At 38.8% G+C, this 16219-nt stretch overlaps 2 protein-coding genes across 4 annotated transcripts in view; one reads left to right on the top strand and one right to left on the bottom strand.

Annotated features, from left to right (window-relative positions):
* Nucleotides 1-565: 565 nt before the first annotated feature.
* The window catches only part of LOC134797814 (trichohyalin-like), a 42705-nt gene continuing 27051 nt past the window's right edge, over nt 566-16219 (bottom strand). For both annotated transcript variants that reach the window (XM_063770179.1, XM_063770178.1), the window contains exons 11-14: nt 6819-6902; nt 6027-6173; nt 5364-5459; nt 566-2602 (exon numbers count right to left, since the gene is read on the bottom strand). In XM_063770179.1, the coding sequence (XP_063626249.1) occupies nt 2525-2602; nt 5364-5459; nt 6027-6173; nt 6819-6902 (405 nt within the window). In that variant the 3' untranslated portion in view covers nt 566-2524. The remainder of the gene's footprint in view (nt 2603-5363; nt 5460-6026; nt 6174-6818; nt 6903-16219) is intronic.
* LOC134797310 (odorant receptor 7a-like) lies at nt 10063-15571 on the top strand. Of its 2 annotated transcripts, none has more exons than XM_063769536.1 (5): nt 10063-10653; nt 11520-11619; nt 12701-12802; nt 12909-13064; nt 15355-15571. In XM_063769536.1, the coding sequence occupies exons 1-5, from the start codon at nt 10175-10177 to the stop codon at nt 15415-15417; spliced, it is 900 nt and encodes a 299-aa protein (XP_063625606.1). In that variant the 5' UTR covers nt 10063-10174; the 3' UTR covers nt 15418-15571. The 2 variants fall into 2 exon arrangements, with proteins under 2 accessions (XP_063625606.1, XP_063625605.1); XM_063769535.1 differs by having other exon boundaries at nt 10063-10929.

Here is a 16219-nt window from a genome sequence, read left to right as displayed (position 1 = left end):
GTCTATGACTATAGATTTTAGAACAATTCTTTACAAACACTATTTTTGATTCAAATATTAAACACTTGTGGTTGACATAATATTTTATTATGTATTGACATTTTTTACAAAATTTAATGTGCTAAGATTATTACAACACAATATAGACTGGTATTGCATTGCACGTTGTTGCAAAAGCAGCCTTGCTCGATGCACTTAAAGTTCAATATTTACTGACATACCAGTCTAAAAGTCCATTTTACAGGAATACATTTTGTCATTGACCTCTTGTATCTCTATCATCATAAATATACTCGTCTCTCTCTCACATAAAAGGCATATCTATCCAGAGACGCTTGTGTTATTAATTATGAACTTTCTTTAGAATTATATTTATTATCAAAACACTTAAGTAATAAAATGAGATGTCAATGACCAAATATCTCCCTGTATTCATTAAAATAGCACTTGCCATATACGTATTAGGTTTCGGACGCACGAAAGTACAAGTTAGGATAAGTTAGTTAAGTTAGCGACTGACTCGACCGAACGATCTAGAGCTTTATTACGAACGACATAGTGGCGTTATTTGCAGGTCGGAGTGAATTGTTATTAACGAACATAATGATATGACACATTTAACTGATTGATAGAAGACCTTAACTCAAGTGAATAAGGTTTAGTTTTGGTTAGATAATCGTGTCGTCGATGGAACGAGTTAAAAGCTATCGGGCCACTCGAACGTGTACAAACAGCAAGATCTTAACTGTCCACCGGTGGACCTTATGCCTTTTGTAATAAGGTTGACGAATTGTCAGTTAACAGTGTGGCCGATGGTACTGACATCCAACCGATATTAGAATGATATGGGAATCATATCAGTTAGCTGTCATTCGCGCGTTCAGATCGTTCAAACTTGTCCGCACAAGGATAAGTGCGAGCGAGACGCCCACGCAAATGACAGCTAACAGATATTTTGAATTGAATTAAAAATTTATATGATTGTAATATCATTCTAATACCGGTTTGATGTCAGTGCACATTCGAATTGGCCTGTATGTATAGATTTAAACAGATTTGCATAAACGATAATTGACTTTTTTATTAGTTTATGGATACAGTCAACATCATATGTAGTCATATGTAGTTAAACAAAGAAAAAGTAAATATTTCGAGCAATTAATGTATTTCTGTTGACTGTACTACTTCCCTTATGATCTGTAAAACAGTTGTGTATTTTGAATTGGTGTCAATGACCTTTTGTGCAGGTCTATTTGAAATGAACTATGATCTAGATATAGTTAGTTGTTCGCTAATAATAATTTATTTTTCTAACTATAGACAATATTTTGTAAGCCAAAGCCAACGAAAGTATTACGAAAGCTGTGTACCTAGAAATCTCACATAAGGCAAATTGCACATATACTACATTTGTAAAACCTTACTAGAAAATCTAGTGAATACTCACATCAATTTAAATTAATATTTAAACATTCAAATTTTGCTCACAAGCCACCAGACTTTCTAGAGAATGTTTACTGTTTGTGTGTGTACAGTCAGGAACGGAAGTTACCACGTGTCTTGAAAATAAATAGGTTTACAAGTTCATGATTGATAATAATGATAATAGTACCGCATTTGCGAATGAAATGTTCTCGAAAGTGGACTTCTGCTGTTGACTGTACAAGATATGTTCAACTGTTAATGTGCATTTGCCTTAATCTTTTCAATGGCACAAACCTGTTACAGTATTGGCGTATTTGAGGGAACTAGAGTTCACATTAAAGAAGACAACCTTATCATAAAGAGATAATGTTTATTTTGCAGTGACACAAGTATTTAACATAGGTCAATTTAATACCAGCAATAATATTGTTTTAAATGCATCGTTAAATTAAAAGCGACCTTATTCCAACCAGATAAAGTTCAAATCCCAATGCGAACTCGAAATCCCTCGATATTTGACGCAGCGTAAAGAAACTACACTCAATATGACCAAAGATTTATTTTAGTAAGCTAGTTTAATTTAGTCTTGTATGGACGCAACGAACAAATAGTAGGTGTACTTCGGTAGCACGACACTAATATAAATTACATCGACAACTTTTACTAACATACCAATAAACGTAAAGTTTATTTAGAAATATAAAAATTAGTTTACGTAATTGTATACAAAACTGTACCACAAAGCAAAAAAACAATCTATTTTCATATTTTTAATTGGGTATCGTGATTTTGAAATTATCGTGCAGAAATTGTAACACGGCATGCCTGTATTTCTTTTTTCAGTATCTGTGGTTTCGAGATTCTAATATGTGTTTGTAACTTATAAAAGTGTTTACAAACGACACCTAATTGTCCAACTATAGGCCTTAAAGCATTGTAATAAGGTTTATATTAAACACTTTGGTGTTACCGAATGCCGAAAACCCTACTAATGTAATAGTAACAGGACCACCACGTGTCTAGTCACAGCAGCGGTGCCATAGCTCTCTAGACATGACAACTCTATAATAAATTAATATTTTGTATACGTTTGTTTTATTTATTTCTTCAACGGGCAAGTGCAGTTCGGCGTTTGGCAGGGGACCACGGAGATCGGGGGGAGCTTGAATAGGTCAATCTGAAAACAAATAACCCATGAAACTTTACAGGCCTGATTTAGTTAAATTATGTTTTATCCCTTTCTTACAAATAAGTCAAAATGACAGATAAGGACAAACGGTTATTAGCTAATTGAGGTTTGTAGCGCGTTTATGAATAAGGGGGTAAATCAATAAATAAAGGGTAAGACCGGGTTAGTTGGCCATAGTTTTTTTACAAGATAAAAAAAAAAGTTAATTAAAGAAATCTTTCGAAAATGAAACAAATATTTTTTTTATTGAGATCAGCTTAAAAAAATTGCAATTGGCCATTTTTCCCGAGGTGTCCGGGAGTGATGAGCATATCATTACAGGAGAGATAGTAAAGAGTGCGCGCAATCAGCTACGTATAGCAAAAACATCTGCGGCAAGTTGTACGACACCTGTACAACCTTGTTATGATTTACTAGCGCTTGAGAGTATGTATGTAGCCGAACTATGTGCCACTCGTAGACAATATATCAATAATATAATATCAAAAAGCACTAATATCTGCCAAACATCATGGCGGGTGATTGCATCTGAATCGGGCAGAGGTAAGGCAAAAAATGATGCGCTCGATATACTGATAAACGAATCAGCCGGCCAGTCAGCTGAGTCCCGCGCCGCCGCCACCGCCGCGGCGCTAAACCGGTTCTACGTCGACGCAAACAAGAACACGGGAGCCCGCGCGAATATACCAGCTGCATTACACTATCTGAGTAAGTATGTAAACAAGTACACTGACCTAATTAAAATTGAACCGTTTGATATGCAACTTGTAGAAAAAACGTTACAAAAAATTAAGCGTAAGGACTCTAAAGACATAAATGATATGTCCACGCGCTCACTTGACCTAATACCTAAATTTGTTATTAGTATACTTTGTAATTTATTTAATAGATGTATCGAAACAGGCACTTATCCTAGCAACTTAAAAGATATTAAAGTACAACCGATCTACAAAGGTAAAGGTGAATTAAATAGATTAAAAAATTACAGGCCTATATCTCTTATACCTCTGTTTTCTAAAGTTTTTGAAAACCTTTTATGTGACAAACTAATGTCTCACTTTAACTTAAATAATTTAATAAATAGGCAACAATACGCCTACCAACCAGGCAGGTCGACGATTGATGCCGCGCGGGACGTGGTAACCAGAGTGACCGGCCATCTCGACGCCGGGCGACAGGTGGCCGCCATATTCTGCGACCTGTCGCGCGCTTTCGAGCTGGTCGCCCATCCTCTGATTCTGGCTAAGTTAGATCACTACGGCGTTAGGGGAAATTACCTAAATATAATCGCTTCCTTTTTAGATGGTCGCAGGCAACTAACTTCTGTCCACGGAGCTAGATCTGACCTGTTGGAACTCGGTGACTGTGCCGTACCTCAAGGCTCCGTTATGGGCAACAACCTGTTCTTAATACTTATGAACGATTTCACAACCGCCACCGATGATGCAGAATTTGTCATGTTCGCCGATGACGGTTGTGTGATCGTCTCAGCCTTAAATCAACAGGAACTTAGATCTAAACTTGCCAAGGTAATGAATGACGTCGCATCATGGTTCTCAGTGAATGGAATGATACTGAACGTAGAAAAAACAAATATCGTACAGTTTTGCTTACGTGGGAAAAAAGAACACAACCTAAATATTTATTGCAATAACGAACTTGTTCCCCAGGTGGACGAAGTAAAATACCTAGGTCTCATAATAGATTCTGGATTAACATGGAATCCCCATACTGACTCACTCTGCGACCGTTTGTCTTCTGCCTGTTTCGCGCTCAGCAGACTGCGCCCTAGTCTACATCCTACGAACGTGAGGAAAGCCTATTTTGGCTACTTCCACGCCTTACTAACCTACGGCATAGAACTGTGGGCAACTTCAGCCAACCGTGACCGAATATTCAGACTCCAAAAGCGGGCAGTTCGTTGCATGCGTGGCGTCTCCTGGGATCACCCCGCTCGTGAATTGTTCAAGGATGCCAAAATCCTCACCCTCCCGAGCTTGTATATTCTCGACGTAGCCAAGTATGTGAGAGGTAACCTTGAACAATTCCCAACGCGCGGCGACTCGCACAACTATAACACTAGGCGACGAGGCGAACTGCGTCCACCGAGTACTCGTCTAGCCAAGTCTAAAAAGTGTCTCCACTCAATAGGTCCTAAGATATATAACCACATAACCTTAGACATTAAAAGTGCCACTAGTAATAAAGGTTTCGTGAATAAACTTAAGGCTAAACTTATGTCTGAAGCGTACTACTCTGTTGACGAATTTTTCAACGGCGTGCACTCTTAAACTGGTTCACACCACAATTTAACTTTATGTGCCAACATTTATAATTTGAAAATGTAACATAAATTGAAAATGTAAATTGTACTTAATATTAAATATATAAATGATGTGTTATGTTATGTAATATCGATGTAAATAGTTGTAAATATGAAATACTGTAATTGACATGTAAAACTATGTTTTATAAAGGAATAAATGAATGAATGAATGAATAGCCATAATACTCTTCATTTTGGTATTCGACGTTTACATTACGGTTTATACTTGCTAGCTTTTGCCAGAGATATTGGCGTGTGCATGACGTTCATGCGTTTGACAGATGGCATTCAAAAGGTTAACAGTTAAGGGTTAAGACATCAGGGGGCTCTCTACTACGCTTCCATATTCGAGAGAGACAGATAGCGTTTCGTTTCTCTGACAACGATTGTCATTTGGCTAGGCCCCCATTTGCAAGCAGTTACCTCAGCAGGTGTCCTCTGCAGACCGTTGGCACGCCCGACTCTCTTATAGTCCGCTACTGTCTCCTCGACAGCAGACGCTGACGCAGACGGCGCCGCCTGCGCAAAACAAGATGGAGTGATGACCTTCGCAAGGCGGCTGGCAAGAGCTGGACTAAAGACAACACTATCATCTGATCATCGATGTAACCTGCTGTCTTTGTCTTAATTTGATGTATAGTAAGTATAGTAACCATACCTATATGCCCCTACGCGATCGCCTAAATTCAAACCCAAAAACGAATGCAGCAGGTTATCCTGTCATCTTAAACAGGGGCGTATTTACCCTAGGGCCATCCGGGCCATGGCCCGGGGCGCCAACCCCCGGATTGCATTTTATTTTTCTTCCTTGACTTCTGGGGCGGCGAAACGTATTGGCCCGGGGTGCCAAATTTCAAAATACGCCCCTGATCTTAAAGCTGTAACAGACAGGCGTACTGGCCCTCACCTTGGTCCGGTCCGACGCCTGTTAGATCGTGTGGAAGGTGGTCCGCCATATGTCCGTTAAACATGCAGTTATAAGACTTACAAAGTGAGAGCAAGAAAGAGATAATTGTGCTGACCGGACCAAGAACGCGCTATTGTGTCACCTAAGCATTTTGATAATTATCCTACAAAAAACTTCACCTTGTCACCGTTCAGAACGGGCTGCAAGCCGCTTCTCTTGCCAACATTGTTGTGGTCCCCAACTGCCTGGGGCGGAGCCTCCTTCTCTTCAGGTTCGGGCTGCGGTGGAGGCTCGGGCTTATACCCCGGGTCTGCTAAGCAGCAATCCTATAGAAATACTTGATTTACACTCATTGCAAATATGCAAAGAAAACTTGTATGTACCATCAGCCGTAAAAGTGCATGGCGAATTTATCAATGAATGTATCCCGTCGATATGGGATGTGGGCGTTTTTTGATAGAAAACACAGGTCTTAATAACTTTGTATACTTAGTGGTAAATCTTTACACCGGTATATTATATGTTACAATATTAAACTAAAATCGTGAGGAGTAGATGGCGTTAATATTAATATTTAATAAGTTAACACATATTATCAGTGAAAGAAACAGGATCAAAGTCAAATGGCGTTCTAACATTTTTAATCTTCTGTCGAAAGATGGCATAAATTTACATTGGCTACATAATTTACTTTGTCAATCCGCCTCTATACACTCTATTCTCTTTGGTACTACGTACGTACTACCTTACATGGGTACCTATATACTGTGTAACGCATCATACTACGTAGGCAAACAACACTCGAACGAGAAGCGAAGCTTTCCGGCGCGGGTTGAATGAATCCTTTGATACCTATAGAAGTGTCCTACGTGGGCGATCTCGTTGCGAACGCGAACGCCTTAGGCGCGCCGCGCCGCGCCGCGTCGCGTTCGCGAGTTGTTCGCTTACGTAAGACGCGGCGTTAGTGTTACCTTAGGCCCGTAGCCGGGGAAGTGCGACTGTAGCGTTTTCGGCAACTCCGGCATCGGATGCAGGCGGTACAGCGAACAGTAGCGCTGTGGGAAGAGATGCATAGTAAGTAGGTACCCATTACTTTCACCAAAGACATATGTAACTTCGTATAAGACGAATAAAGTCTAAGGAAAAAACGTGCCTCGGAATTGAAGCAAAAGTCATTCTCGAATAGATGGCGCACACACCTTTAGCCTATCCTCGGCTAGATGGCGTGACGACACCGTTTCATATTTAACAATTTTAACACATAGATATCAGTGAATGAACATGGATCAAAATGATATAAAAATAATAAAATCATTTATCCATATATATACATACATGTTTTGATAACTCTATACGTTTTCATTTTGAGTTTTAGTCGTGTGTCGATAGATGGCAGTAAATTTACAGTGACTACAAAATTTACAATGACAGGACCCCTCTATACTATCTATTCTTTTTGCTTTCACTGAGGGCCTACCACGAACAACGAAAATCTATTTTTTGTTTTGCCTCTCTATTTCTCTTGCATATTCGAGTTATTGCGAGACAGATGAAGAAATTGTCGAAATTTCGTTGTCCGATGTTCGCGGTAGGCCCTCTGAGTTAGGTAGGTACAAGTCATACAGCGATACGACTCACACGAGGCACAATTAGGTACAATAAGAGCTTCACAGACATTGCGGAAACTTGTACCCTTTGAACGCCAAGAAGCCTTGAAGGCGTCGTAAAGCTGCGTACGGACAGTGCGTTCCTGTGGTTACGCGTAGTCGGGATACGCAGTCCACGCATACATTGTACCAAAAACCGACTATGGCGGCTCGCTAGAGTGTACGGTACGCGTAGCTGCAAGTACGGACATGGTGTTCCAGGACACGCGTAACCGACTACGCGTGCCAATGTACGCGCAATCCGTACGCAGCTTAATTAAGTCGCGCCCGTGGCGCCAATAACGCTTCTAAGAGTTATAAGTAAATGGCGTACGTTGTTAACGCAACCTTCAACGTTTCCAGTACGGTTTATATTTGCTAGCTTATAAATGCCATATATATTGGCATGTTTGGGTATGACGGATGGCGTTCTAAAGGTTAATATATATACTACCAGAAAAATCTATCGATCGACGTATAATCACAGGTAGGTATATATACTTACTAGGAGACTCCATTAACGGTATCGTCAAAACGAGAATATTTATATTAGGTAGGTAAAATAAGTTCGTAAGATAAACAATTTTATGTGAAAAGCGAAATAATGTCGTTGGTAATTATATGGGGTTAATAAAGGCACTCCATTACTTATTAATAAAGAAAAAGGGGTTTTCCTTAACACCTGTACAAAGAAATTACAAATTACACGAAGAAATTAAAACAATTACTAAGCTGCACCATACCTATAATTAAGGAAATGTCTGGTAGCAAAATTAGTAGTTTTTTACCAATTATGCCATTTAAAAAAGCTATCAAATTAACACTTTCGATCAAATTACATGTTGTTGCAAGAAAAAGTTTGTTCACACTTAAAAAGTGTCCTTTACCAGAAACCTTTTTTATAGGAAGTGAATGAAACGCGTAACTTCAACCAATGTACCTTTATTAATTCTGGTCAGATCTTAGACATTTCATGTGCCAATGATTCTATTTTAAAGCCTGACCAAGATATACATAATTATATTGATCACGCGTCATGTAGCGGAATTTCATTGGAATTTTTTCATACTCTACCTACTTCATACTTCATACTTGGGCCATTTTATTTAAAGTTGTCCCCTACACTTTTTTTTCAAAATTGGGATTTTTTATGTTATTTCTACTCAGAATCATGAGCTCTTTTGATCCTAATAGGAGAAAAAAAAGTGTCCCAAGATTTCCATACATTTTTCGATCTTTCCATTCCGAATCCGCCATACAAAGTCTATGAAAAAATGGTAACGGAATGGGGAAAAAACCTTGGGACACTTTTTTTCTCCTATTAGGATAGAAATAGCTCGTGATTCTGAGTAGAAATAACATAAAAAATCTCAATTTTGAAAAAAAAAGTGTAGGGGGACAACTTTAAATAAAATGGCCCACTTAAGTCTTAATTTTTTTCATACTGTCTCGCCATTGGAATGAGAATGACATTATCTTGACAATAATCATGTACAATCAGCAGCAATAGTTGCTCAGCGGGCGAGATGTTCAAAATGATGTTGACGCGACTTTAGTTTATTGTTAAGAGAATAAGAGAGCGTCAAGGTAATTTTGAACACCTCGCCCGCTTAGCAATTTCTGCTGCTGACTGTATTACTGGTGAGGCTTTAATTTAACCACATCATGAAAAAGTCAACACGGTCCTAGGTATAGATATGAAATTCACAAAGTAAATAATTTTCAATTTACTGCATATTTTTTGTTTCGTTCAATTTTCAAGTCTGTTATTTTTACCGATAATTTCAATTTTCACTAGCAAGATTTGGTTTTTTAAGTGGTATGGCTGGGCCTTGGGAATCTTCCTGTCATAAACTCGTCAATTTAAATTGGCAATTCATTAAATGTTCGAAATGTTCGAATTCTATTATCTGGCCACGATATATATCTAGACACGCGGCAGCGTCTCAAGCCAAGTTCAAAAGAAGAGAACTGGCGATACAATTTAAATGATATACCACAGGAAGAAAAAGTTGACAAACTATAGTTTGGAGCTGCTTTCAGATGGATTTCAAGAAGAAAGAGAAAACAAGCAAGATATGAATAAACTTAGAAGCTGTAGAAACATTAACATGTAATAAATTTCGATTCATAAAAGTATTATATTCTTAACACTAAACTTCATTTTAATATTGTATATCACCGTAGTCATATCAGCTGTGATATCAGTCAGTCCGTCTTTTATTCGTATCACATGTAATGGCATGACATTTGTATAAACTAAGTATTTAGATTAGTTCGTAAGATTAGGTTTAGTACTAACATTATACTCCGCATCGCGGTTGATTGTGATGATCATAATTTTAAAATCATTGTAACTCACAATATGACAATAAAGATTTCAATTTCAATTTCAGTTTATTATTAAATATAGGTACAGGCGCCATCGGATACATACATCGGAGCGGTCAAGACGCTCACAAATATCTGAACACGTCTCTATAGTCAAGGCGTTAGAGTGCGTGTTCAGATATTATGAACACCCTGGCCCTGCGTATGTAAAAACGCAGACCACATTCTAAAGAAACATTACAATTTGGAAGCACCTTTACATTAGGTACACTTAATTACAATAGTACTGTACTTAATACACCTACTTCGAGTAAACCCTTCAGAAGCAAACAACTTCCGTATTCCACACTATGTCGACCAAGCAATCGGACAGTTTTACTCAAAATCGATTTTTCTGGACAATCTTCGGATTATGGCCCGGGAAAATACCTAACAAATATTACAAATACTTCTCTTTTACCTATCTACTCATCACCTTAGTCGCTTACGAAGCCCTTTTGACAATAAACCTCTTTTACACGCCGCTCAGAATCGACTCACTTATTCGAGAAATAATTTTCTTCTTCACGGAAATCGCAATTGCATTCAAAGCGTGCATGATAATTTTTAAGAGGGAAAAAATTTCAGCCATATTTGATATGCTCGATTGTGACGAATTTAAAGGAAGCGATGCCACTGGCAGAGAGATTGTTAGAAAGTACCACCATTATTATAAAACATACTTGAACACTTTTACTCTTCTATGCAATTTCACATATTTCGCTCAAGTGCTTTTTCCTGTATTCGGATATTGGATTTTTGGAAACACTTTGGAACTGCCGATATGCAAGTATTATTTTCTTTCTGACGAAACTAGAAATCAATATTTTACCTTGATTTATATATATGAATCATATGGTATGTACAATCATATGATGTACAACGTGAATAATGATACTTTGATAGCTGGTTACATGGCATTAGCGATAGCCCAAGTTAAGGTGCTTCAACATGATTTGGAAAATTTGCAAGTAGATAAGTCTGACGATGGCAGCGAAAAAATGCGGGACCTAAAACAGCAGCAGAAGTTGCGTAAAATTCTTCATCACTACGGATTGCTTATAGAGTAAGTCAGGTGTATATTTTTATCATAGACTAGCGTCCGGCCCCGGATTCGCACGGGTTAACAAATTATACACCTAAACCTTCCTCAAGAATCACTCTATTGATAAGAGAAAACCGCATGAAAATCCGTTCTGTAGTTCTTGAGTTTATCGCGAACAAACACACAAACAGACAGACGCGGCGGGGGACTTTGTTTTATAAGGTTTAGTAATATTTTAAGGATTGATTAATGATTGTCTATTCTAAATACATTTAAAATAGACATAAGTGGTTATTTGTGCAACTAAAAAACAGATAACTTTTGCTTTGAATGCTAATTTTGAGCCCTGAGCGAAAGATTCTGTTAGGTTAGACTATTGAGTGCAGCAAGGGACTCAAGACACGAAATGTACCTAAATACCTTTGGTCTATATATTTATATAAGTATCACAATCGCGCCAAAATATATTTCCAAATAATATGACTGCGATTGTTTTTGTCAACTACAACCCTTTTATAAATCTTGTCGCGTGTAGTTATACGAGTACAAAAATACCGTAGCCCTTTTCTCGGAGAACGGCCGTTTCGTTAGGCACTTGCCCCTTGTTTCAGGTACGTTGAGCAGTTTCAGGACGTGATCGGCGGGGCTATGTTCGTTCAGTTCGGAATCGGCTCCGCCATAATCTGCGCCTCGATGTTAACATTGCTTCTGGTGATTTATTTTCAAATTGATTTATAACTTAAGCCCCCCATTCACACTCCTATTACATTGTAGTCCGCCTCATTATGTAGGACTGTGTAAGGGGTCGCGGACTACATGCCGTCCTGCAACACCCAAGTAGGATGGCTCTTGGGTCCTGTGCAGGATTGTTTGTGGGTTGACGTCCTGCGTAGCGGACTGCCGTGTGACGTATGACAAACAGTACGCGCAATTTTTTCAAAATTTATAAAGAAAACCGCTGTTTGTGGGACCAAAAATCACCCAATCACTCCAACAAACAATAGAGGAATAGGCATTGCAACAATTATTAGTATTATTATCAATAGGTACTTAAGAAATATGACGCTCTCTGGCGAATTTTTAGCAGTTTCTTCTCCCACACTCTTTTTTATTTTTATCTAATAACAAGAAAGAGCTGTTTTCTTTTTTTTTTAATTGCACGTAACATTTTCAGTGTGTGAGCTATTTCTTGCTCCCTAGGTAGTCCTGCAAGGCGAACTACAATGTAGAAGGTGTGTGAGCTATATCCTACTCCGCAGTCCTGCGAGCCGGACTGCAATGTAGGAGTGTGAATGGGGAGCCTAAGACATTTCTTTTAGACTTCGAGCAACACCGGGAAGGGAGTCGGCAATTGCACTACCTATTTCCCCTCTGGCGAAGCACATGCCGAACTGGGCATTCACACAACTAGCACGGTGCGTGTTGTGACTCATCCGTACACAAAAAGAGATCGAAGTGTGCAAGATTTGTCTTTGACGTGTGCCATTTTCCATGTATTTTTTGTGTCGTCATTACAGATTGGATTTCGTATGTAGTGAGTGAGAAGTGCGATTTGTTGTTTGATATCGCTTGGGCTTCTCCCTTCCGACGTGTCGGAGCGGTGTTGATCGAAGGTTTTAGAAGACGAATGTGGTATTGAGACTTTTGAATTTGAAGAAAAGTTCTTTTTAATATAAAACAATTAATGTTATGTATATATTTCCATTCAAACACGATTAAGTTTTTGTAAATTCCGGCTGTCAAATAACCTTTATACTACTATGTGCTCGCTAACATCTACTTTACCTTAAAGCCTGCAACAGTGGAGTCCTACATGTTCACGGTGGCTTACTTCATGGCCCTCAACCTGGAAGTATTCACCCCGGCTTGGCTTGGCACTCAGCTTACATACGAGGTAAGCTTGCATTTTTTTTATGGAAACTATCATACATACCTATTACCTGTTTGTAGTTTATCAATGATCAGTCTGTCAAGTTAGTTCCCTGTTTCTTTGGTTTTAGAGTCACGATTTAATGACAGCAGCGTATAGCGGCGAATGGTTGCCGCGCTCGGAGCGCTACAAGAGATCTATCAAGCTCTTCGTGGAGCGGGCGAAACAACCCATCATAATTACTGGGCTTAAGTTGTTCCCGCTGTCACTGCCCACATACATATCGGTAATAAGTTCCCCAACTATGTATTTGTCAACCGGTTTTTGACTAATAATAACAGCTGCGTATAACCAGGGGGGTGTCACTATTACGCAGTTTAGGTACATTTGGCTGGCGCACCTCCCGGGCAGGGCACGCGTATGGCAGTGCAGGCCGCTCGGCTCGCACGGTTACATATCAGAATACCGAAAATTGATTTACCTAATGTTGAATCACCTATGCTTGATTCACCTATTTTTAAATGACCTATCGATCATTTTACCTAAACATTGACTGACCTAAGTTTATAATACCTAAGCTCAAATAACCTAATGGACGAAACACCTAATGCACGATATACCTAATGCACGTTTTACCTACTGCACGTTTCACCTAAAGCTATGATACCTAATGAACGAATCACCTATAGCTGATATACCTAATGGACGATACACCTAAATCTGATATACCTAATAATCGATGTACCTAAACTTGATTTACCTAATGGACGAAATACCTAAAACTGTTAAACCTATCGCACGAAATACCTAAAGTTGATATACTTCCTGAACGAATTACCTAATGTCGATATGCCTAATGCACGGAATACCTAAAGTCTATATACCTAGTACAAAATTAATATCATTTTGCGGAATGATCCAAGTGGCAACCAACTCCACCTAATAAATCGTATGATTTCCCAACCTTACAGTAGAAACTGTTTGTTTGGATAACAACTTAAGAATACACTTTTTGAAACGCTACTTTTTAGGTAGTAGAATGATTTCGTAAGTCTAATACAAAATTAGTTATCTTATCTTATCTTATCAAAACTTGATTTTTGTAAGTTAACATCATGACGATGAAATAAAAGTCGGTTTTGGCACTGTTTGGTCGCAGTTAACCTAACACGCTCCTCCTCGCTTTGCTCGTCGTCGCACCTATCTCGACTCTGGCAAATGACTAGACCTTATATTATAATAAAAAATAGTAAGCCAATTGAATGATTTGGCTAAAAAATGTATACCATGTCCTAATAATGTTCTACTAAACAATAATTATACTTTTGATTTTAGGTACATATTTCGTTCATTAAGTGCATCGACTTCAGGTATTTCGTGCATTAGGTGTATCGAATTTAGGTATTTCGTTCATTAGGTATGTTAACTTTAGGTAATTCGATCATTAGGTATACCGACTTTAGGTAATTCGTGCAGTAGGTATGTTAACTTTAGGCAATTCGATCATTAGGTATACCGAGTTTCGGTATTTCGTGCATTAGGTATATCAACATTAGGTGTTTCGTGTATTAGGTATATTAGCTTTAGGTATTTCGAGTATTAGGTGTTTCAACTTTAGATAATTCGAGCATAGGTATTTTGAGCTTAGGTAAACCAATTGTAGGTGAAACGTGCAATAGGTAATTCGTTCATTAGGTGTTATGAGCTTAGGTTAATTGATCATTAGGTATTTAAAAAAATAGGTGAAACGAGCATAGGTGATTCAACATTAGGTAAATCGATTTTCGGTATTCTGATATGTAACCGCTCGCACGATAGTCGTGTCACATGGCGCTCGCCCAAAGAAGATTCACGGTTCGTGCGCGGTTATAAGTTTCAATTTTGTTGCAGGCGGCGAGTATAGGTATAATTTTATACCTAAATATGACTTTTGTGAAGGAGTGAATTTTCTGTACGGTAGTACTATTAGTTATTCTGTGGTATAACAGCGAATGGTTGCCGCGTTCGATCTCCGCGGCTACACGAATCGACACGAGTTGCCAATTACATATTCGTACGTGTATATTATTGTACAACGTTTTACGGTGGCACGGAAAGTAATAAACTATAGCACCATAGTGACCATATGTAATACTGTAAAAGTTATTTTCGTGGTCCAAATGGGCTACAAGTGTTCATTAAAAATTCAAAAAAGAATCACATAGAAGAAATGTAGAGTTGGACCAAGAAAAGTCTGCAGCGGATTTGATAGCCCACGCAGTGCAAGTGTCATTTATACGTCATAATTTCATAGAAGTTTGACGTTTAAAATAACACGTGCACTCTGCGTGGGCTATCAAATCCGCTGCAGACATTTCTTGGACTGACTCTACCTATTGTGAGAAAACCTGTATCTGCGAAGAAATTCAAAGGTGTATGTGAAGTCCCCAATCTGTATTGGGCTAGCGTGGGGACTCTAGCCCAAGCCCTCTCGCGCATGAGAGGAGGGCTGTGCCCTGCAGTGGGACGAATATATTAGGCTGAAATTATTATTATTATTATTTATTGTAACAAATGGGTCTGTTTACTTTTTGCAGATAATGAAAACTGCTTATTCCTGCTTCGCATTGATTCGAATTTTCCACAACCGAGAAGAGTAAGCGACAAGAACCTAAACAGAGCGTAGCTAGGCGAGGGGGAAGGGGGCCCACGCCCACGGATTCGCACTTAAAGGGGCCTCGCGGACTCAAACCCTTTTTTCTTGGGAATATACATCGAAAGAAAAGGCCCTCGCAGATGCGACTTCGTCCACGGCTATATATTAGTTCACGCTACGCTAACCTAAACTATTCAGGGCAATATATTTCATGTTAATACACACCTACATACCTAAGCACTTACTCATAAATTGTCCATAAAATGGAGAAAAAAAAAATGAGATCATTGTATATCATTGTGGTTTCTTTGCTGATAAATATACGAATATACCTTAACCTACGATTTTCACTGTGCTGTCTTGTCTTGTATACTAGTAAGATCAAAGGCTGATTGAGTGTACAGTCGCCATCTGATACATCGGAGCGGCCAAGGTGTTCATAATATCTGAACGCGCACTCTAACGCCTTGACAATAGAGGCGTGTTCAGATATTTGTGAGCACCTTGGCCGCTCCAATATATCGAATGGCGACTGTACTAGACGTGTATATAAAGTCTAAGACAAATTCGTGCATAGAATTTGACAGCTAATATAGTTGGCGCCGTACGGCGCAGTACATTATGTGATACACTGGTGTGGTTCTTAACAAACAAATCCCTCGCAACGCATCTTCGTCTTCGCACATCTCTAATGCCCTAAAATCATACATCAAATGCCCCAATTATACTTACATCGATGTGATGGCGCCGTGCCAGCCTGCTGTCCGCGTCGCGTAGTTTCCTCTCAGCCAGCTCGCTGTAGAGGT

The sequence above is a fragment of the Cydia splendana genome, chromosome 15 (assembly GCF_910591565.1).
Source record: "Cydia splendana chromosome 15, ilCydSple1.2, whole genome shotgun sequence".
Lineage (NCBI taxonomy): Eukaryota > Metazoa > Arthropoda > Insecta > Lepidoptera > Tortricidae > Cydia > Cydia splendana.
This window is presented reverse-complemented; position numbering and strand designations above follow the sequence as displayed.

Excerpts from the sequence above, each read along its gene's own strand:
- LOC134797310 (XM_063769535.1), top strand. The coding sequence starts at position 10,175 with ATGTCGACCAAGCAATCGGACAGTTTTACTCAAAATCGATTTTTCTGG. Across the intron at positions 11,620-12,700 it reads CGATGTTAACATTGCTTCTG|CCTGCAACAGTGGAGTCCTA; the intron begins GTGATTTATTTT and ends TTTACCTTAAAG. Across the intron at positions 12,803-12,908 it reads GCACTCAGCTTACATACGAG|AGTCACGATTTAATGACAGC; the intron begins GTAAGCTTGCAT and ends CTTTGGTTTTAG.